Source organism: Triturus cristatus, chromosome 6, assembly GCF_964204655.1.
Source record: "Triturus cristatus chromosome 6, aTriCri1.1, whole genome shotgun sequence".
Classification (NCBI taxonomy): Eukaryota; Metazoa; Chordata; class Amphibia; order Caudata; family Salamandridae; genus Triturus; species Triturus cristatus.
In genome coordinates this window covers 323,227,836-323,250,286 of record NC_140589.1, presented here as the reverse complement: position 1 = coordinate 323,250,286, position 22,451 = coordinate 323,227,836, and the positions used below count along the sequence as shown (strand labels likewise).

The 22,451-nt window shown below is 47.2% G+C and overlaps 1 protein-coding gene across 5 annotated transcripts in view; it reads right to left on the bottom strand.

Annotated features, from left to right (window-relative positions):
• Nucleotides 1-22,451, bottom strand: part of ROCK2 (Rho associated coiled-coil containing protein kinase 2) — a 531,243-nt gene that overhangs the window by 80,927 nt on the left and 427,865 nt on the right. For all 5 annotated transcript variants that reach the window (XR_014962943.1, XM_085610696.1, XM_085610694.1 and 2 more), the window contains exons 21-24: nt 22,192-22,295; nt 21,913-22,099; nt 18,614-18,707; nt 18,417-18,511 (exon numbers count right to left, since the gene is read on the bottom strand). Coding sequence is in view for 4 of the 5 variants with exons in the window: in XM_085610696.1 (XP_085466822.1) it covers nt 18,417-18,511; nt 18,614-18,707; nt 21,913-22,099; nt 22,192-22,295 (480 nt within the window). In the remaining variant the exon portion in view is untranslated. The remainder of the gene's footprint in view (nt 1-18,416; nt 18,512-18,613; nt 18,708-21,912; nt 22,100-22,191; nt 22,296-22,451) is intronic.

The window sequence follows — 22,451 nt, the reverse complement described above, 5'->3', positions numbered from 1 at the left end:
CAGATGAATTTGATAGTTGAGGAATGAAAATGAAAACCACAGTACCAATCAACAGAAGGAAACATGACAACACACTTCTACAGCTAAATGTTAGATGCTGCAGTTAACACCATATACAGCTCACCATGTAAACAGCACACTATTAAGGTGAGCTATAATGATGTATTTGAATCTTAGCAGTTTAAAACTAGCCGTGAAGTAATTCACTGTACAATAGGGGAGGATATACTGTGTTAAGACAGAGGAGAGGAGACGGCTAGACCGAAGCAGAGAATGTTCGCCTTCAAAGAGCTATCTAACCATTAGGTCACTCTACTGCAAGGTGTTGCTTGAAGGGTAGGGTTTAAGTGTTTTTTTTCTCAAGTGAAAATGTTGTGCCTGAAGGATTTTGACTGAGATCGAGTTCTACTCCTTTGACTCTGTACGGTGAAGGCCTAGAGTGTAGTGTTTCCATTCCTGCTTTTTCTGGTTTCTAGCTTGTGATGTTTATTCTGCGCCTCTTGTAGTAAATCGCTTATGATGTCTTCAAAGTGCTACTGTTCACCAGGATCGGACTGGGACAGAAAATAGGCACGTGCACCAAATTAAAATTGGCCACCTTTAGTAAATCAGATACCCCCTAAACAGTGGCACACATTTGCATATCAGGGCAGTTTTAAACCTTAAAGACAACCTTTATAGGTGTTTTGTAAGGTATAGGAGACTGCACGCATTTGTGCTTGCTGCAGTCAATGTTTTTGTAGAGAAAACAACAATGAACACTGGTCTACCAGACCATAAAATCGGTCCACAAACTGCCAAAAAGACAGCCCATACCTTGATCCATCAGACCAGCCCTTCCTGCACTGCTAGGCTGCCTTATAAGCCTGTCCGACACTGCTGTTCACGCCTTACAGATGAAGCAGTAGGACTAATAAAGGATGAGAGTGGGTAGAAAAAGCTAATGCCTTATCTGAAGCAAGTGTTACCCTGACAAATTTCTAATGCCCTTTGATGAGGAAGACCCCTGCATGAAGAACACTCTTCTGTACTAGTGTCAAGGAACCAGCCAGCAGAGTGTTTTCCCTACCACATTGCAATAAGACCACTGCCTAGGTGGTTATTCTGAAGACGTCTCTTGATAGGAATGAATTCACTTTGTGGAACAAAACAATTGGTACTATTAGGCTTTGTTCGTGTTTACATTGTGTATCCTCAAACTGGAGAAGCCTACAGATTTCGTTATACGGGTGAGCTGTCTCGCACGGATTTCATCAACCCTCTCCTGGACATAATTTTCCCTCTTGGCATTGGCGATGAGAACAACCTCTGCCTTGATTCATTTCTACTTGAGATAGGATTTAGACAACCAGACTTGCGTGTTTGAATGCCCAAAGTGGAAGCATGTTTGAGAGACTATTCTTTGCGCTGTGAGATCTAGTGGACAGGTGGACAGACGGACAGATCAGTCCCTAAAACAGGACACAGTCATCCATGCAATGTTTTTTTTTTTTTTTTTTTTTAATTAGAAACCGTTAGTACACAATAAAATACAGACAAGGGCCTACAACCACCAAGGCCAGCCGCTATAGAGCCCGAGGGCCCGCAATGCAACGCCACACATTCAAACGAACCAGAGGCAAAGCTCCCGGCTGTCCGTGAGCACATATAGCAGGCCGTGGCCATAGGCCAGGAGCAATCGGAAAAAACAGTTTCATTTTCTATTAAATACAAAACACACTCAAGGCAATGAGAGTCCGAAATAGCAGCGTGCTCTTCCCAGGACGGGGACCTACGTACAGTGTCCATAGCAGTTCTTGTCTGGAAGCGGTAGTGGGGGGCAACGGGAAGACAAAGCATGGAACACACCTCACACAATCCCGCAGAATGCGTGGCTAGGGGGACAAAGCGATATCGACCTCTAATGGCAGAGGCGGGGTGCAGATACGTCCACGATATAAATTACATGGACCCCATACCTTAGTCCATTTCCCTGGCTTGCCTCTCGCCACATACACCGTCTTTTCCCTAAACATACACCAGTCCATATTCTCCTTCCATACCTCGATCGTGGGCGGCCTCGGCGAACCCCACAACTGTGCAATGTTACGCTTAGCCACCATGTACCCCAAAGTCACCCACTGCGTCTGTGCCGCATTATAATCATTCGGTTCCCAGACATTCAACAAACACCTCCTAGCCTCTGGCAACAGAGCAACGTGCGTGACCTCTTCCATTACGGTGTGGATACCGTTCCAAAATCGCACAACCTCCGAACATTCCCATAAGATATGAAGAAAGGTACCCGGCAGGCCACATCCACGCTTACACAGTCCATCCCCGAGTAGCCCATACGCAGCAAACCGGGCCCCGTAACATACACTCTATGAAGAATCTTCAGCTGTACGAATCGTAAGCGGGCGGGGATCGCCACCTCTTTTGGGGAGGCCACCGTCGACACCCAGTCCTCATCGTCCAGTTCCAAGCCATCGCCCGTCCATGCCTCCCGCAAACGGAGAAGCAAGCCCACACGATCATTAATGAGTTTCTTATAAATCAGGGAAATAGTGCTGTCGGGCACATAGCCATCCAACACTCTATCCTCCAATGGGGAATACTCGGGGATAGCAGCAGCGTCCGGAAAAACCAAACACAGCACATGGTATACTTGCGCATACCGGAAGTACTCTTTATCATTTAATTTGTATTCAGTTTTAAGCATGTCAAACGTTTTGAAAGACCCCTTCGCCCAAAGATCACCCACCTTACATATACCAATCATATCCCATTTCTCAAAGCCTTTCGATCTCCACAGACAGCCCAACCGCCCGGAGGCATACAACGGCGTCGCCCGAGTCAAGCGATCCCTCCACCCCATCGCAGCACTCGCCGCGTGCCACACACGTACCGCAACCTGCGTGGGTCCTGTCAACCGCGTATCCGGGGTCACCGAGTACAGCGCCCTATTATAATCCCCACCCGGGAGCAGAAATTTATCCATCTCGAAGGCCGGATTCAAGGCAGGACCGTATATATCCCGTGGTTCACCGCCGCCAGCTGAGACGCCCAATAGTATCGTTTAATATCGGGGAGGGCGACCCCCCCCATCGTACCAAGGGAGCGTCAACTTAGCGAGAGCGATCCGCGGCCGCCGTCCCAAAACAGTTGGCGCTGAAGACCCTCCACCTCCCGGAAATAACGGGCTGGCACGACATCTAGAGTATTTTGCAAAGCATATAAGAAGCGAGGTAGCGACATCATTTTAAACAATGCTGCCCGTCCGAGCGGCGAGAGCGGAAGTCGTCGCCACCTCGCGACGTCGGCCTTCAATCGCTGGAGGGGAGGGAGAAGGTTTCGCTCATAGCGGACCGCGGGATCCAGAGAGATAAAGATTCCCAAATATTTGAACCCCAGTGTAGCAATCTGGATGGGGCAATCCCGTGGCAGAAGGGGGGCCTCGCCCGAGAGGACGTAAACACACGACTTGGCCCAGTTAATGATTAGGCCAGAGTTGCGACCAAAGGAATTCAGTACGTCCACCAATACAGTGAGCGACTGTCGGGGAGAGGTGAGATACAAAAGGATGTCATCCGCGTAAAGGGAGACACGGTCTTCAAACTCCGGCGTCCATCTGATGCCTCGCAGCGACGGCTCCCAACGCAACCAGGCGGCGAGAGGCTCCAAAGAAAGTGCAAAGAGAAGGGGTGACAACGGACATCCCTGCCGCGTACCTCTCCCCAGTGCGAAGGGAGCCGACACCCTACCATTCACCACCACCTGAGCCAATGGGTCAGCATATAGTAATTTTACCCAACCAATAAACTCAGGGCCGAACCCAAATTTCGCCAACACGGCCCAAATATACGGCCGTCTCCAAAGTGTCGAACGCCATAGTAGCATCTAATGATGCCAAGATGGCCGGCTCACGTATAAAATTGGCTCTAGCAAGCACGCCATGCAACCGCATCAAATTCAGAGCGGTATTCCGATGGGGTATGAAACCGGACTGATCCTGATTAATCAAGTCGCCCACGACCCGAACCAGTCGATTAGCCAATACCTTCGCCAGAATTTTGGGCTCTGCGTTCAACAGCGAAATGGGCCTATAGGAGGTGCAGCGATCTCGCGGCTTCCCCTCTTTGTGTATCACAACTATGTTGGCGAGGCGTTGGTCAGGGGGGAGGAAGCCCGCCGCACGTGCCGCGAAAAACATGTCCCGAAGATACGGCGCTATCTTATCGGGACGCAACTTATATAGTTCGATGGGAAGACCATTAGGACCCACAGCCTTACCCGATGCGATCGAGCGAATGGCCAGAGCGATCTCATCTGACGACAACTTCGCCTCCATCAATACTGCATCAGCCTCCGATAGGGTTGGCAATGCAATGTCTCTAAGCAACAGATGAGAATCCTCCTCCGAACGCACAGAAACCGGAGAGTATACCCCGCGGAAATAATCCGCGAAGCAGTCAACGATCTCCACCGGGTCAGTCACACGCATTCCATCCATTCTCTCCACAACGGGCACCACCCTGCTCGCTCTCTCCTTCTTGTCCAACCAAGCAATCAACTTTCCGGCCTTATCCCCCACATCATACAATCGTCCTTGCTGCTCTCTACTCATCCCTTTAGCGGCTTCCGTGACCAGCGCTCTATAATCTGATTGTTTGAGGCTGAGAACGTGCAATTTCTCATCAGTAACTCCCCGCTCCAAGTCCTCCTCCAGTTCAGCTATGTCAGTTTCCAAGCGAACCACCTCTGCTCTCTCGCACCTCTTAGTATGGGAGATAAGGGACAAGGCCTGCCCCCTGATCACCACCTTGTAAGCCTCCCATAGGGAGACGGCCGATGACACCGACCCCACATTATCATTAAAGTAGTGATCAGTGGACTTGACCAGTTCCGTGCGGATCTTAGGGTTACGTATATACCAGGAGCTAATGGGTGCTACTCTCCCCTCTGCCCCAGGGACAACCTTCAATTGCATCCATATAGGGGAATGGTCAGAAATACCCCGGGCTAAATGACGCACCTCCCCAATCATACCAGCTTGGATCGCCGGCATAAGCATGTAATCAAGTCTCGAGAGACTCCCATGGGCCCCCGAGTGAAAGGTATATTGCGCCTGTCCCGGGTGCATCAATCTCCAGCAATCTACAAGTCCCAAAGTGTCCAAAAAGCCACCCAACCAGGCCTGAGCCCTAGGGAGATCCCTGGGTGGGTGACGGTCCTCCAACCCGGAGACAACAGCATTAAAGTCACCCCCCACCACCAGAACCCCCCCAGGGAGTCCCAGGACCAAACGCCCCAAATCGGCAAAGGTAGCCGTCTGTAACCCCGGAGGTACATACACAGCAACGAGCGAAACAGTCCTACCCTCCCATCTCCCCACCAGTGCCACATAGCGCCCCCTATCATCGTGAAGCACCTCGTCCACCTCCAATGGGAGAGAGGCCCTGACCAAAATGCCCACTCCCCTAGAGCCAGAAGTGAAACCAGAGTGAGCGGCAAGGCGATAGCCCCTCCTATTGAGGGCATGGAAGGAGTTCCCAATCAGATGTGTCTCCTGCAGGAAAACAATGTCGGGCGAAATACGTTTCAAAAACTGCAACACCACCCCGCGCTTGATCCTGTCCCCCAGTCCATTCACATTCCACGAAAGGATTCTCAATCCCCTATCCCCCATCCCACTCCCATGCATGATACCCACATCCCGGAAAGCACAAACCGGATAAGTCAGCAGAGAACTTCACATTGCCTTGCGAAACAAACAAACAATCCCCAACAACCCCCCTCCCCCACAATCCCCAAACCACAACTCCCCCCTCCCTGCACCCCTGCTTGAGCCCAAACAGCCCCCCCCAACTCGCAGTGTGCCTGTCGCCCTAACATATACCACAAAAAGAACCACAGAAGGAGGAAAGGACCCCAATAAGCTCCCCACAACCCCCAGGCATTTAAAGGGCATATCGTGCCAAACTATGGTCCAGTTGAGCCAAGGTACAAAACGTCACCAATCCAGTCCATCACCAGGAACCAAGTTCTAGTCCTGCGCCACCAAATCCTGTCCGCTCTCCGTCGTCCGACTGTCTCGATCCTGTCCCCGAGGCAGGGCATCCAACCAGTCTCCAACCGCCTCCGGCCGGTGGAAAAAGCGTGAGCGACCCCGGAACTCAACCCGCAGCCTAGCCGGGAATAACATCGCATATTTCAGCTCCATGTCCCTCAAGCGCCGTTTGACACCCAAAAATCCCAGCCGTTGTTTTTGGACCACTTGCGTGAAGTCCGGGTAAAAGCTGACAGAGTTCTCAAACTTCAGCGGCTTGGCCACCCTCGACGCCTGAAGGATAGCGTCTCTATCCCGAAAGTTAAAGAGTCGGGCGATTATAGGCCGCGAGGGAGCACCCACTTTGGGCGCACCACCCGGAATCCTGTGGGCCCGCTCCACCGCAAAGAACTTGCTCAGTCCCTTGGGCGCGAGACGATTGGTCACCAGATCCTCCACAAAAAGATCCGCAGCAGATTCCTCCGATCTTTCCGGCACTGCAATGATACGGACATTGTTCCTTCGAGCCCTGCTCTCGGAGTCCTCAAGCCGACGGTCCGTCAGGTCACTAGCTAGCCGCAACCTACGGACCTCCGTCTGCAGGGCGGCCACGTCCACAGTTAGGTTCGACGCCGCTTGACTCAAGGAGTCGACCCGCTCGTTAGTTTTGGACAGGTCTGCCCTGACAAAATTCACATCGACCAGAACCGCGTCCAATTTATGAGCCAGGGTATCAAACTTCTGACCCACAGAGGTCTTCATCTCCTCAATGGCGCCCATGACGTCCAGCAAAGTCAATTCTGACGATGTATCTGAGACCTCTTTAGACCTCTCAGGCGATTTATGCGAGCCGCTAGGGGATCCCTTTGCCTGCGCGTATCGATCCATATTATTGACCTGGGTGTAGGCACCCCTCCGAGTTGACTTGGGTTTCGACTTGTCACCGTCTAGTCTCGCCGCCATCGTCCGGAGGCCACCAAGGTTGGCACCCGCCCGCACCAGGAAAAAAGGGACCAGGTAGCTAATTCACTTGAACACAGCCGTCGCCGACAGTAAGCCCATGTATAGTCCGAGAGTCAGGCCAGACACTCCGCTGTCCGCGCCCCCCTGGAACACCAAAGTCTCACAGCCGATATCAGGAAACAAGCTTGAAAACGAAAGTGAAAGTGCGGGGTCCGCGACAGGGCAAGCCCAGCCAGCCGCTGTTGTTCACTTCGTACCCAGGCACTTCACCAGCTCGAGATCGGGACCAAGGCAAGAGCAGGCCGCAAACTTCGGAGTGCAACCATTCCGGTTCCCAGCGTCCGATCTGAATTTGGAAAACGGGTGACACCTCAGCGCAAGTTGATCTGCAAAAGCCCGTCAAATTGAATATGCTACTTACCAGTATGCATCTGTTCTTGGCATGTAGGGCTGCTGACATTCATATCTGTGCATAGATCGCCGCCTAGTGTTGGGTCCGGATGTTTGCACGTTGTTGTCCTGGAAGAGTCTTCGAAGTATCCTGGGATATGTGACTCCTCCCCTGGACTACAGTGCGCATGGGCATCCTCTCCATCCTCAGATTGTTTTTCGCCATTGTGGCAGTGATGGAGTAGATACAGAAAGTGATGACCATGCTTTACAGTAATTCTGAGAGCTGCAGCTGCTACAGGCGCCGGGGAGGAGGGAGGGCGATATGAATGTCAGCAGCCCTACATGCCAAGAACAGATGCATACTGGTAAGTAGCATATTCAGTTCGAGGCATGTGGGCTGCTGAATTCATATCTGTGCATAGAATATATAGCAGTGCCCTCTTATTAGCGGCGGCTACCAGTGCCAGCTGCAGCGGTCTGAAAAAGAGTTTTGAGAACAGCCTGTCCTACAGCTGCCTGCTGTTTTGATTGCACATCTACACAATAGTGTTTGGTAAATGTATGTGTAGTGGACCAGGTGGCTGCTCTACAGATATCATGCAAAGGAATGTTTCCTAGGAAAGCCATGGAGGCCCCTAACTTACGTGTTGAGTGGGCTCGTGGTGGAATCGTTAATGTGCGTTTAGCCTTTTGGTAGCAAATTTGAATACATTTAACGATCCATCTGGCTATACCTGCTTTGGAGATAGCGTTACCTTTGTGGTGTGGGGCAAAGGCAACGAAAAGTTGTTTTGTTTTCCTAAAGGGTTTGGTCCTGTCGATATAATACATGAGGGCCCTCTTTACATCTAGTGTATGGAGTGCCCTTTCTGCGACAGTCTGTGGGTTTTGAAAGAAAACAGGCAGTTCAATAGTTTGATTCATATGGAACTGCGATATTACCTTAGGCATGAATTTGGGGTTGGTACGTAGTACGACCCTGTTGGCGTGAACCTGTATAAATGGCTCTTGAACGGTTAGTGCCTGGAGTTCACTAACTCTTCGTAAAGAAGTTATCGCTACTAGGAAAGCTACTTTCCAGGTAAGGAATTGAATCTCGCATGAGTGTAGAGGTTCAAAGGGTGGACCGATCAGGCGTGTGAGGACCAAGTTGAGGTTCCACATTGGAGCTGGTGGGTGGCTAGGTGGAATGACTCGTTTGAGTCCTTCCAAGAATGCTTTGATGGCAGGCACTCTGAATAGAGAGAGGTGCTGCCTGGTTTGTAGATAGGCTGATATTGCGGTCAAATGGACACATATAGAGGTGTACGCCAGATTGCATCGGTATAGGTGTAATAGGTAACAAATAATGTTTTGGATGGATGCGTCTAGCGGGTTAATGTCATTATTATTGCAATAAATGACGAACCTTTTCCATTTGGCTGCATAGCAAGCTCTGGTAGTGGGTCTCCTGGCCTCCTTAATGATGTCCATACAGTCAGGTGGCAGGTTTAGGTAGCCAAACTCTAGGACTTCAGGAGCCAGATTGCCAGGTTCAGCTGTTGCGGATCTGGGTGCTGAATCTCTCCATGGTTCTGCGTCAAATGCTCGGGTTTGACCCGCAGCCTTTGATGCGGCACCACGGAAAGTTCGAGAAAGGTAGTGTACCACGGCTGGCGTGCCCACGTTGGAGCAACTAGGACGAGTGTCAGTGAGTGTTGTCTGAGTTTGCGTGCCACCAGCGGTATCAGTGGTGCTGGGGGAAAAGTGTACGCAAATCTGCCGGACCAGTTCATCCATATCGCATTGCCCTGCGACTGCGGATGTGGGAACCTGGCGGCAAAGCTTTGGCATTTTGCGTTTTCGCTTGTGGCGAATAGGTCTATCTCTGGATGACCCCACTGCTGGAAGTACGGTTGGAGTACTGATGGGTGTAACTCCCACTCGTGCATCTGGTGGCTGTGTCTGCTGAGCAGATCCGCCATCTGGTTGTCCTTGCCGGGGAGGTGTTCTGCCATGAGGAACATGTTCCTCTGAATGGCCCACTTCCACATGCTCTGAGCCAGATGAGACAACTGTGGAGAGTGTGTTCCTCCCTGCTTCTGTATGTAGTACATGGCGGTCATGTTGTCCGTCCGGATCAACACGACTTTGTTGCACAAGTGTACTTTGAATGCTTTCATAGCCAGGAAGATTGCCATCAGTTCTAGAAGGTTGATGTGCATCTTCTTTTGTTGTGTTGTCCATAGTCCCTGCACTGTGTAATTGAGTACATGAGCTCCCCATCCCTGGAGAGACGCGTCCGCTGTCAGTATTATCTGTGGAACAGGCTCTTGGAACGGTCGGCCCTTGCAAAGGTTTTGTGGATTCCACCAATGCAGAGAGTTGTATGCCCGACCGCTCACCAACACTAGGTCTTTCAACTGTCCCTGAGCCTGATTCCACTGACGTGCTAAGCACTCCTGAAGCGGGCGCATATGTAGTCTCGCGTGTGGGACTATGAAAATGCAGGAGGCCATCATGCCTATCAGCTGCATGAACACTCGCGCGGGAAGGGAGTGTTGTGGTTTGAACTTGGAAATCAGCATTTGCATGCTGTTGATTCTCACTAAATTTGGCTGAGCTGTGGCCGCCAGAGTGTCTATAGTCGCACCTAGGTACTGTTGTACGTGTGCGGGCTGGAGATGGGATTTTGGGTAATTTAGTGAGAAACCCAGACTGTGAAGGAGGTGAATGGTGCGGGACATGTGGCTGGCACATTGCTGGGCTGACTTCGCTTGAACGAGCCAGTCGTCCAGGTAAGGGTAGACGTGTATGTGCTGCCTCCGTAGATGTGCCGCTACAGTAGCTAGGCACTTTGTGAACACCCTGGGTGCTGTTGTCACGCCGAAGGGAAGGACTTTGAATTGGTAGTGCTGCCCCTGAACAGTGAACCTGAGGTATTTCTTGTGTGAGGGGTGAATGGGTATGTGGAAATACGCATCTTTGAGGTCCAGTGTGGCCAGGAAGTCTCCCTGCTTGAGCAGCGGGAGGACTTGCTGTAAAGTGAGCATGTGAAAATGCTCGGAAAGAATGTACTGGTTCAGGGGTCTCAGGTCTAATATAGGTCTGAGTGACCCGTCCTTTTTCGGTATTAAAAAGTACAGGGAGTACACCCCCGTACCTTGCTCGTGGACGGGTATGACCTCTATTGCGCCTTTTAGTAGCATACTTTGCACCTCCTGCTGTAAGAGCGTTAAGTGCTCTGAGGACATAGGACGGTTTTTTGGAGGTATTGTGGGTGGAGTTGAGGTTAATTCTAGGCAGTAACCGTATTTGACAATATCTTTGACCCACCTGTCCGTGGTGATGGAGTTCCACGTGGACAGGAACCTTTGTAGCCTTCCCCCGACAGGTGTTATGTGGTCGGGAGGAAGGGAGAGGGCGTCACTGCTTGTTCTTGGGGGAGGACGTGGTGTTGCCGTAGCCGCGTCCTCTGCCCTTTGTGCTGGAGCCACGATATCCACCCCGGGTGTTTTTATCGTAGGTGTTTTGTGTGTTGCCCTTGTTGTATGTTTGCTGTGACCCCTGTCCTCTACCTGCTCCTCTATTTCCGGGGCGACGAAAGGAGCCGCTCCGAAAGGACTGCGTTTGTAGGGCCCCCATGGACTTTGCAGTGTCTGTGTCCTTTTTTATTTTCTCTAGGGTGGTGTCAACCTCCGGCCCGAATAAGTAGTCGGGGTTGACAGGTTGGTTGAGGATGTTATTTTGTACCTCCGGTTTGAATCCGGAGATTCGCAACCAGGCGTGTCGTCGCAACACGACGCTAGTGTTTATGGCTCTGGCAGCTGTATCCGCGGCATCCAGTGCACACTTAATGGATGCATTTGTGAGCAGTTGTCCCTCCCTGATGAGGATCTCTGCACCTTCTTTGAATTGGTCAGGGAGATGTTGGAGTAGTTGCTCTAATGTGTCGGAGTGCGCTCGATCGTAGCGAGCGAGGAGCGCTTGAGTATTGGCAATGCGCCATATGTTAGCTGCCTGGGCGGCAACCCGTTTGCCAGAGGTCTCTAGCACCTTGGACTCTTTGTCCGGGGGAGGAGCATCACCTGTTTGCGAGTGTGCCCTCTTGCGAGCATTCGCAACGACAATGGAATCCAGAGGTAACTGGCCTCTAATGTAAGTAGGGTCCCCAGGCGCCGATCTGTATTTCTTGTCGATCCTGGGGTTTATCACTCTTGCCCTGGTGGGTTCCTTGAAGATGTCCTTTGCTGGTTTGAGGACACCCTTTAACATGGGCAGAGTCTTTATATTCCTTTCTGAGGATGCGAAAGTATCCATGAGAAAGTCGTCCTCGATGGTGTCAGAGTGAAGTTGCACCCCATGATTGGCCGCAGCACGTTCAATTAGAGCGTTGAACGCGGCAGTGTCCTCTGTGGGAGATGTTTTTGCTCCATAGAGTTGCGGGTCCTGTGCATCCATAGGTGCACCTGAGTCTACAGGGTCATCCCAAGCTTGATCAGGGTCCTGTTGGCCTTCAGGGTCCATCTCTCCGGGGTAGGGGACTTGGTCACCCATGTAGTCCTCCAACGCATCCGTGTCGGAGTGTGTGGGAGAGAAGGACTGTGGATCCTGGTAGCGTGAATGGAGAGGTTCGTAAAGAACTGGTTCCGAAGCCACTGGCAGCTTTCTCTTAAGCGGGATCCGGAAGGAGTCCAAAGCTGGCTCAGAAGTTATTCTCCTTTTGTGGATCATCATCCTGCCGGTGTCGGCGTCGATGAGATGTGATGGAGACGTCTCCGCAGAGCGTTTGGCAGGCGTGATCGTGGTGTGGATGACCCGTGTCCTGATTTGGAACAGTTTCGGGGCCGTGGATGGTGGCAGGCCAAAAGTAATGTTGGCCGGTGCCGAAGAGGCTGTTGGAGCTTTTATCGGCTCGGAGCCCGACGTGTCCTGGAGGACCGTTTTGTTTTTGGTGCGTTGCGCAGCAACGGGTCGCACCTGGAGCGCCATCGATTCCTTTGCGCCGACCGGTTCTGTAGAGGCGGGCGTGGACTTCTTCGGCGCCGGTGAGTCATCGAGTCGAGGGGCGGTAATGGCCGTCGACGTCTTCGATGAGTGTGGCTTTGGTGGTGCCGTCGAAGCGGTGTGAGACGCAGCAGGCAGTTTGACCTTTGGGGTCGGAGCCGATTGCGTCGGTGCCGGGAGCCGAGTAGGTTTGGTGGCACCGAAGGTCTTTTTCCGTATGTCGACTCCGACGTCGGCCACTTCAAGCTCGGCACCGAAGTCTCGTTTGGTGCGCTCGGTGCCGACGGGTTTTGCTGGCGTCGAAGGTGTGGTGGGCCTCGATCCGACCAGCGCCACTTTCGGTTTCGGTTTCAGTTGAACCAATACAGCTTTTGGTTTCGGTTTCGAAGAAGGGAAACCAGCCAGTTTGGGCATTAATGGCTGCCGCTGAATGTCCGAGGCCGGGCCAGAGGGCGGGGCCGAAGAACTGCGGGATAGGTCTTGGGTAAGGCCCGAAGGCGATCCCTCGACCGGAGCCATAGACTGGCGCACTGGGATATCCTCAGTCTGTACGGGTAGGCCTTGCTCGTCACCGGAGCTACTCTCTTCGGCCCCTAAGGCCTCATTGTAGTCTCCTACCTCGGTGTCGTCTTCATCTCTGCGAAAGAGTCTTTCTTCGACGTCTTCCGATCCGGAGTCATGTTCGGAAGCGGGACTGGAGGGTAGGTTCTCCACTTCTTCGACATCTTCGTTCTCGGCGCTGAAGATGTCGGCTGGGGCCGGTGCCGCTTGCTCCGCCTCGAGTCTCGCTGCTCGTTGATTCCGGAGAGTCTTCTTGGATCGAAATCGGGCACAGGCCATACATGTAGATTCGTCGTGATCCGGTGAAAGGCATTTGTTGCACACCGGATGGACGTCGATGTGGGGATATTTCGCATTACATACAGGACACCGCTTGAATGGTGTCCTCGATTCCATCGTCGATGACGGGTCGATGGTCGGGTAAGATGCGAAAAAGTTGGTTCTGGAAGTTAGTAAACTAACAAGATAATATCGATACCGATCGGGAACAGTACCGACGCAAACTAAAGGCCTTTTGGCCTAGAAAAAGTTTTTCCTAACTTGAGTCAAGATAAGCACATCCGAACCCAATGGCGGAAAAAAACAATCTGAGGATGGAGAGGATGCCCATGCGCACTGTAGTCCAGGGGAGGAGTCACCTATCCCAGGATACTTCGAAGACTCTTCCAGGACAACAACGTGCAAACATCCGGACCCAACACTAGGCGGCGATCTATGCACAGATATGAATTCAGCAGCCCACATGCCTCGAACAAACCAGGATTAAGTCAGGATAGACGTGGGAGGTTGCGGAGGCCCTCGAGAGCCGTAAGCCTACGCAGCCATCTTGGTTGCGCGCTAGGCTCCTCCCCATCCATCCATGCAATGTTGAATACAGATATCCTCGTCATCTGGAGGCATCCAACTGGATAAGCTGGGTTTCTTTCTTCATGTATGATACAAACCAACAGAGTGTTATGTCTACATTGTTAGTGACATTTAATTTTTGGCCCATAAGCAAGTTTGAAACTTGAGCCTGGACTGATAAGAATGTTGGCAAAACAGAGTCCCTGTCTGCCCATATGGAACTGGATGTGTTAACGAGGGGGAAATGAGGGGACAGCATGGGACTGGAACGGAGAAGAGAAAGGGGGCTGCAACTTAATGCCTAGGACATGCCAGATCAAAAGCATGTTTTCTGGGTCATGTTTAGAGACCGTTTTTAAGTGGGTGAGTAATTCAGTTACACGAGAAAGCAACAGCTGGTGAAACTTAGTGTTTTATACTATAAAACATATATGGGAACTGAGGCAATTCAGTGGTGGGCAAAAGTCCTGTGACCTCTTTGTTCTCGAGGTTTTAGATTTTTTTTTTTTAATCCTATTAACACTAACTATAAAAATAACATTAATTGAAAGGCTTACATTTGTTTCGTTATTCTAAATTATTTAGGCTAATTCAACCATACATCCTGGAGCAATGCAGATGTCAGAGTTCTCAAATCTACTTACCTTCGCCTTCAAAATATCTAGCAAAGCCTTCTATTATACAGAAATACAGATTTATTACTTAAAAAATATCTATTCACCCACAATATTGTCAAATTGGTTGCATTAACACAGTTTTGTCTGAATGCTTTGGAATGGACCATTTGGCTTTGAGTACAATGGGAATGCTGCCATAACAAATCTTTTTTTTTAGGGCTGTTAATATACACTGGAGCTGTTTTTTGGGAATAATCTTGAAAATAATGGTGTGACTCTAGATGACTTTGGTGTACTTAAACTACCATATGAAAGGTCCGTAGATGCCATATTTTACATGACAATATTTTAGCATCCAATTGCTTTCTGCTACTCACTGCATTGATTTGGTTTGCATTAATATCTTTCTTTTTCAGGAATGTGTATGCAGAGACCTACTACCGAAGATAATAGCAATAGCTACCATGTATTGGCAAAGCTAGGAGGCCTCGCCTTTGGGATCTATGGGCTTTTGCCAATGGCTTTTAGCTATGCTGCACAGCATCCCTGATGAAACAAAAGAATAGGTGCTATGATGAGGCTGGCATGTCATTTTGTAGGCATACACCACGCATACTAGCACCAACACAATGACATGAGCACTTTATTTTATTTACTGAGTTGAATCGTTAAGTGGAAAAAGGGGAGCACAAAAGATTTTTTTTGTTAGTGTGGATCGGGGCAACACTGAATGTGCGGGTGGGAATCAATCACAAAGGGCGCGGGTGGGAAAGCATCACAAAGGACAGGTGAGGGGGGTAACAACTCAGAGTGTGGTTGGTGGGAAGCAAAACGTATGTCGTGGGTTGGGAAGCAACACATAGGGAACGGGTGGCGATAGTGAGGGTGCAGGGGGAAGCAACACGAAGAGTGTGGGGGAGAAGCAAAAAGCAAGAGAGCACGGTGGAACTGGCAGAGGAGAAGCCCATGGGCGGGGAAACCAATGCAGGTGGGGGAAGAACATGATGGGGAGCACACTTAGAGGTAGTAGGGTAGAAGCATGGGGATGAAAGAGAGCAACACAAAGTGTGGCCAGGTAATTAAGGGAGACAGCTGGAGAGCATATGCACCCTCATTGAGTACTTATCCAAAATAAAACAATTTAAATGTTTGAAAAGAAAGAAGTGAAAGGACAGAAATAATGCATCCATGCTCCAGGGGAAGGGAAACATAGGAAAGCCCATACAAGCTAACAAATAAAAAGCAGGCACATGAGAGTGACAGAAAGGCCAACCAATGGTAACCAATGGACAGACTCTAAGCCTACTGTATGCGGACAATAGGTTTTTTTAGCAAACAGACAGATTGCTCTCACCCTGCCAGTACAAGACTGGATTTCACACCCTGCTATCAGGTCCTTTGTGATTTGAGACAAATTAGTACAGGATATTGAGAGGTAGGACTGGAGGGGGAAAAAGACACAAGTGGAAGTTTTCATTTATCAATTATGCTTTTAGCACGAGTGAGCCTGAATTGCTATTCCTAAGAGTATGTTGGGACAATGATTGTAGTTCTCTCCAAGACTTGGGCAGAAATGCCATGAAGCGCTCCAGGTAACAGGAAGAGCCATGGCATTATTGAAGTATGTTCTTGCAGGCTTTGGTCAAAAGCATAAACGGCAACACTGAGCCAGACAGCAATAACAGATTGGAAATGTAAAAACAAATTGGAGTTGGCCTTACAATTGAACTTGCATATGCCCACTGAACCTACATTTAAGTTTACTAAGTGCCAAGGAATGGGATTTTAAAATATATGCAGTTTAAATTTCTTCAAGAACTTTGTTACAATTTTAAGGTTTACACACAATGAATGCAACCATGTTCTTGGCCATTACAGAAATGGCCACACAAGGGACATTTTCCATTATATGCCGTGGGAGTTTTCAGTGTTAAAGGTTCTGGGAATATGTGGTCAGGAAAGATAATACAAGACTCCTAGAGCTTATTCTGAAGCACCTTTTTTTACATCTTCCTCTAACCAAGAAAGACGACAAGAAGCCTATCCAGTTTGTGAACCCTGCTCCTATCCTAAAGAAAGAGCAAAAACATCTTGAAAGTTGACATGGACTGCAGGGACTGGGCAAACAATGTATTAACCCAAGCTTTTGAGGCAAATGGAATGATGAGAAACTGATTAAGGAAGAATGTTTCACCCCAAATAGACTCCGTCAAATGAATTATTTTACTATGGCACTCTACTAATCTCGCAGACTCTTTCTATGTTGCAAAGAGAATCCACTTTGACTATATCAGGCAGTCCATTACTGAATTCCAGTAAGGGGGTCCGATCCTTTGGTTTGAATATGGATCAGATCAGTATGATGCCTGCAAGGCAAGTATTCTGCTTGTGCCTCCCAGGAAAGATCGGCTGGACGAGTGTGGCGTGATCCACAGGAGGATTAGATGGGACTAGGCATTCATAAGAAAGTGAGACACATTGTTGACCACCATTTACATGCACGGCTATTGTATGTAACCTGATTAACGTTGTATGTCTGAGAGCCACTCTGCCTGTAAAGTATAATGTTAGAGCACTATATGGCAAGAACATTTTAGCTGAACTCTTATTTACTATTTTACTTCTTTTGAGGGTCCCTTGGAGCCGATATTAAATGTAGCTAACAGAGCAGTCAACATTTTTCTTAAAAATAGCTAATGAACAGAAGACCTATTAATATCCAGTGAAAGTAAATTCCAGATGGTCCGAAGCTGAGCAGAAAAAGATTGATCCCGCCTCTCATGTGAGGTCAATAATGTTTTTTTTATGAAGGGCTTCAACCTTACTTCCAAAGTACAGAAAGTATGAAGGGGGTAATCCTGACAACAGATTACTTACTGATGGATTGCTTAAATACATCTGTGCCAAACGGGTTGTCTTAAACTGACTCCAGTTCACCTCCATTAGCCAATGAAGTGTCTTATCAGCAAAGAGGGAGTGTTTTCAAGCATAAATGTATCAGTATTCATTTAGTGATTAAACATCTTAGAAAATAAATTTTGTGCATAGGATAAGTACGCAGACTGAGCATAAGAGAGAGACAGAGGTAGACAGACAAGTAGGAAGGCATGTGGCGTAGCAGTGAAATTTATTGTATGGCAAAAAGGAAAAGTGACAGAACAGTGATAAGACAGTCGCAACACTCTTCTTTGGCCTGAAACATGGTGGTGTTTTTGGTCTTAGAATAGTGAAATCAGATAAAGGTGAAGCCAAAGTGGAGGGGGATGTGATTAAGGAGGGCAGGCAGATGCAGTTTCCATAGTGAACCCTTGTGTGTTTCCATAAGGACAAGGTATATAAGATAAGGGATAAGGGATATGAGATATATTGACAGGTGTTTGAAACATTGAGTGCATGGTGGAAATACAGTATCAAATTACAGTGAACGACATTTACTGTGAATGACCGGGAGGGAAAGACTGATGATAATGGGGTATGATCAACTGAAAGATACAAATAGGATACATGTTTCAGGATGGTAGTGGTAAAGAATCTGAAAACACTGATAAATGCTCTTTACATATGTAGAGCTGGCCGAAGTCTGATTAAAGGTGGTTGAAGAGGTTATTTGCTTAGAGGAGGAAGGAGGATCTGTTAATTAGTAGTCTGCCAGGATTTAAGCAGGTATTAAATAGATGGGAAAGTCATGGTGCGAATGGTGGGATCAGCTGCGTTTGATGATCAAGGACTTAACAATTCCTGATCTGAATCAGCAGAAGGACTACTGCAGAAATATAACAAACAAGTGCAGCTAGAGGGTCTGATTAGATGACATGCATGGGAAAGAAGGGTCGGATGGATCTGCAAGGAAAAACTCTATGCACAGAAATTGATTGAACTGTTCAATATTAGAAAAACTTTTACAAGAAATGTAATTTACAACACGTTTATATCACAACACGAGTTCTTGCTTTACCTAGTCATGCAAAGATTAATAAATGATTGAAACAAAAGAAAAATGGGGAAGCAATGATGGCCTATACCTGTGTTTTCAGAGTTCTCTCATTAATCAGCTGCTTCTCCAGCTGCACTTTAGAAAGTCCTGTGTTTGCTTCTTCTTCCATAAGCCTCTGAATTTCTGTAATCGAATGAAAAAAGTAATTGAACAAATACACATATTGCATTTAATGCCTAAATTACTTTTACTAAAGAGATTGAATCTGTGCTAATGGGTACAAACCTTCCTGGAGATCTTTAACTTTATTGTTAAGTTCTTCCTTCTCGTTTGCAAGATTGGCGACATCGCTGGTTAGTGTTCGGTTTGCTTCCTCCAACTAAGGTGATAAAAGAGGCAAGATATAATTGTGCTGAACAAATTTCAAAGCTTTTTCAGATAAAAGACACGGATGAAAAAGTAACAAAAGATTAAACTGAGAAAGCATGTAAGCAGCTATAAGTAATTAAATATTGACTGCGGAAGGATGGATGAACTTGAAGCAAAGTGTCATGTCCTGATGAGATCCATTCTGTGCGCAACATCTCCACGGTTTCCCTTCTAACCGTATGCTCCACAAAAGACCTTTTCTCACTTGAGCCAAGCGTTTAACTCCTGGTTGACCCGTGGTCTGGACCTCCTTATTTGATTAACATACTATGACGTCAGATCGTAGTAAACGGTTTATCCAAAGTTAATTATTCAAAGAAGGCTATACTCAACCTAAAGAGGAAAAGGCAACCAATCATGCAATTGTGATATCTCTTACAAACTTAAATCCAAAACACATGGGAAGTCAATAGAGCAAGCAGAGAGGTTTCTGGCATCAGTAATGTCTCAATACCGGGCATCTGAAAACACAAATGCTCCAGGTTCTTAACTTTAATGAAACAGCAAGATGTTGCCCATGGAAGGATAAAGAATTCTAAACAGTTGAGGGACGCTTCAGAGCCTAGTTGAAGTTGAATGAGGTTAATCTGCAGAGTGCTGCCACTAAGAAATCTCTCTCTTCACAGGCACTTGCTTTCCATGCTGACGACCAGATCCTCAAATTCACTCAAAGAGACATTGGCAACTCTCAAAGTATCAATTATCATACCATTAAAAGTGAAGGTGTCCAAGTGGTTAAGTTTAAGACAAATAGTAGTTGTATTCTGTGGCTACAATCCAAGCTACAACCTGGGCCTTGTGCCAACCTGTTATCGGGACGGAGTCTTCTTTATCCTAATCCAATCTCATGCAATCCCTACCTTCCCTCATCAACTCCGCATCTGCACGTTGAAGCAGTTTAAGCTACTGCTTTACATGTCAGTAGACCCTGTTAGCACAGTATTATCTGAACAGATTAAAACAACTGAGAAAAAAATAACTCAAGTAGTGTTTACACCTAACATGAAGCTTTGACAATGGTAGAGGACTGGTATTCCAAATAGTTACTATGCAATTGGAAACATTTTATCACAAGCTACAGGAATTTCAGTTAGGAGACCTCTAGGATATATTACGTTGAGCTTCAGAGCATTAATTTACGAGGCCTTTTGCAAAGGTTGGATGCCTTAAACATCAGAGAAAACATCAAATCTTCAGCAGGTTGATCCTAAATATGTTTATGAAGTAAATATGGATGCTAGCACAACACATGCACCTTCAGAAAGCTGGCATGGTTAGGTTGATTGTAAGCCTTTTCTCCAAAGGAGATTATGGTCACGCATCACTGTGGAAGATGCAGACATTGCTGGGAAAATCTATAAGAACTCATTCATTTTTAGGGATTCTAAAAAGCACCAGACAAACAGAAAATACAAACACTGCAACTACTACACATGCCGTAGTGGCCACAGAGACATAAGTATGGAAAAAGAAATGTATCAAAAATGCTTACAGTTAAAGAAAAAAATTTAACATTTTAATTTACCCCTTCTTTGACAGATGGTATGTTACATTATTAAGGATCAAGAACTTAATAAAGCATTTTATAAAAATATGGCACTTCATGCCCGATTCAACAAATGACAAATATTGTAATTATTGAATGGCGAATGTTTAGTGTTCAATTAGATCAAATGTTAATAGGTGGATATTGAAGAGTATAAGCATTGTTCTGCCAGAGAATAGACTTCAAGAGAATGAAAATGATGGCACATTAAATCCTAATTTTTGTGTACAATTTTAGCCTGATGTATAAGATACTGGTTGCAGCACAATTTCTGCATTCCGATGCAACAAGCATATTCCTTAGTAGTGAGAGGGATGCTCAAAGCACTTACGCTTTAAAGGGTCTTAATACAAAAGTTGCAAAGTGCCCAACTACTGAATACTAACTGAGCAGGAATCCGATTGGGATGTCTAATAAAAAGTAGTGAATATCGAGGTGGGACAGAAAACCTCCATTTCAGAATTTCAACAGTTCTATACTATGCAGGCATGTTACATTTGTGCTCACTTATCTCATTCATGATATAGAACCTTAAAGCGGGTGTCCATTTCTGGGAATCAGATAACTGATGTGACCCAGGAGCTGGGAGTTTACATTTCAATAGTGTTTCTGTCTGGTCCAGTCGACCATTTTGAGCAGACTGGGCTGCTTTAATTCTCTAGTTCTGGGTTCTCTCATTGGCCTTTTAAAAAGGCAACAGTGGATTCAAAATGTCCCTGTAAAATTGGAGTTAGGTCTGCCTCCCTATGACCTCTGCAGCCTTGGATTCATTGCAAGAGCCAAAAGGGATTTGCTGCAAATCCATCTGCTCTGCATATAGTCTTCTATTGGACTGGCTCCTGCTTACCTCCAACAGAAATATGTACACTATGTTCCCTCTCTCCGATTGTGCTCTAACCGATGCTCACCTGGTGACTGTACTAAGCGCAAACGGCTAGGGGCAGATCTTTCTCATTAAGAGCAGCTCATTTATGGAACTCACATCCCTTACCATTGTGCAAGTCCCAAGATCTGCTGTTATTTAGGACGGCCTTAATACCTTGCCTCTATAACCAATAGTGTGCCCTTACTTTTCTGCAGCTACTCCTTCCTTTCTGGTTTTTACTTTAGCAAAGAACACCTGTCTAAGTATCAGTTGTGCTCATAGGTCACAGAACATCTTTCAGGAAGGCTGACCTTGCACTTGTTTCCACAAGAAAACTTCAACACGTAGGAGGTTCCCAGAAGAGGAAAATAAAGTTCATACTGCCCTATTTTTTGGGCCTAGATTCCAAATTTGAATGTAAACACCATTTCTGTAAACCGTGTTGCCCTTTCTGTGCAAGCGAGTAGAAGAGAGCATACTCTATTACTACTACATTCTAGGGAGCACTAACCACAATGTGTATCAAATCATTTTGGGTATTAAGTTACAAGATGTATAGTCTATCTTAAAAAAGGGAGAATATTTAAACTAGATTTTTCAGATTTTTGTTTAAAAATATTATTTCAAAATTAATTATAGGATTACTCAGTTTTTAAAACATTAGGTTTACGGATGAATGAATAGGAAAAATATCATAATTCTGAACATGCAGTGCCTATCCACTGTGGGTACCGGTCTTCTTACCGATCCAATAGTAGCATCTTTCTCTGCAAGCTCCTGCTTGTGCCTGGCCATCATTTCTTTTATTTCTAGCTCTTTCATAATCTTTTCCTTCTCCAGGTCAGAGTACTGCTCTTCAGCAATGGAGCGAGCCAGCTGCTCAGAGTCTGCTTTTGTCAAGGTGATCTCCAGCTGAGCAGCCAAGGAATCTCTGCGGGACCAAAACATACACCGTGACCATCAAATAAAATGCACATAGGCTCAAAAACATTTGCAATTAATGTCTATGCAACACTGCCGCACCTCTCATCTTGCAGTTCCTGAACCTTTTGCTGGATTTCTTTGCAAATTTTGTCCTTATCTTCACACTCTTCCTTCAGTTCTCGAACCTGTGTCTTGTATAATGTCTAACGACAAAGATGAAGAAAAACAAAACGTACATTAACAGTTTTACCATGACACACTGCGTCACTGAAAGTCATGTTATGCCTCTAATTTAATCAACTAGCTGTAAAATAATGCAAATGCGATGCCAAGGGGTTTAGTCGCATGTTAATTTCAAG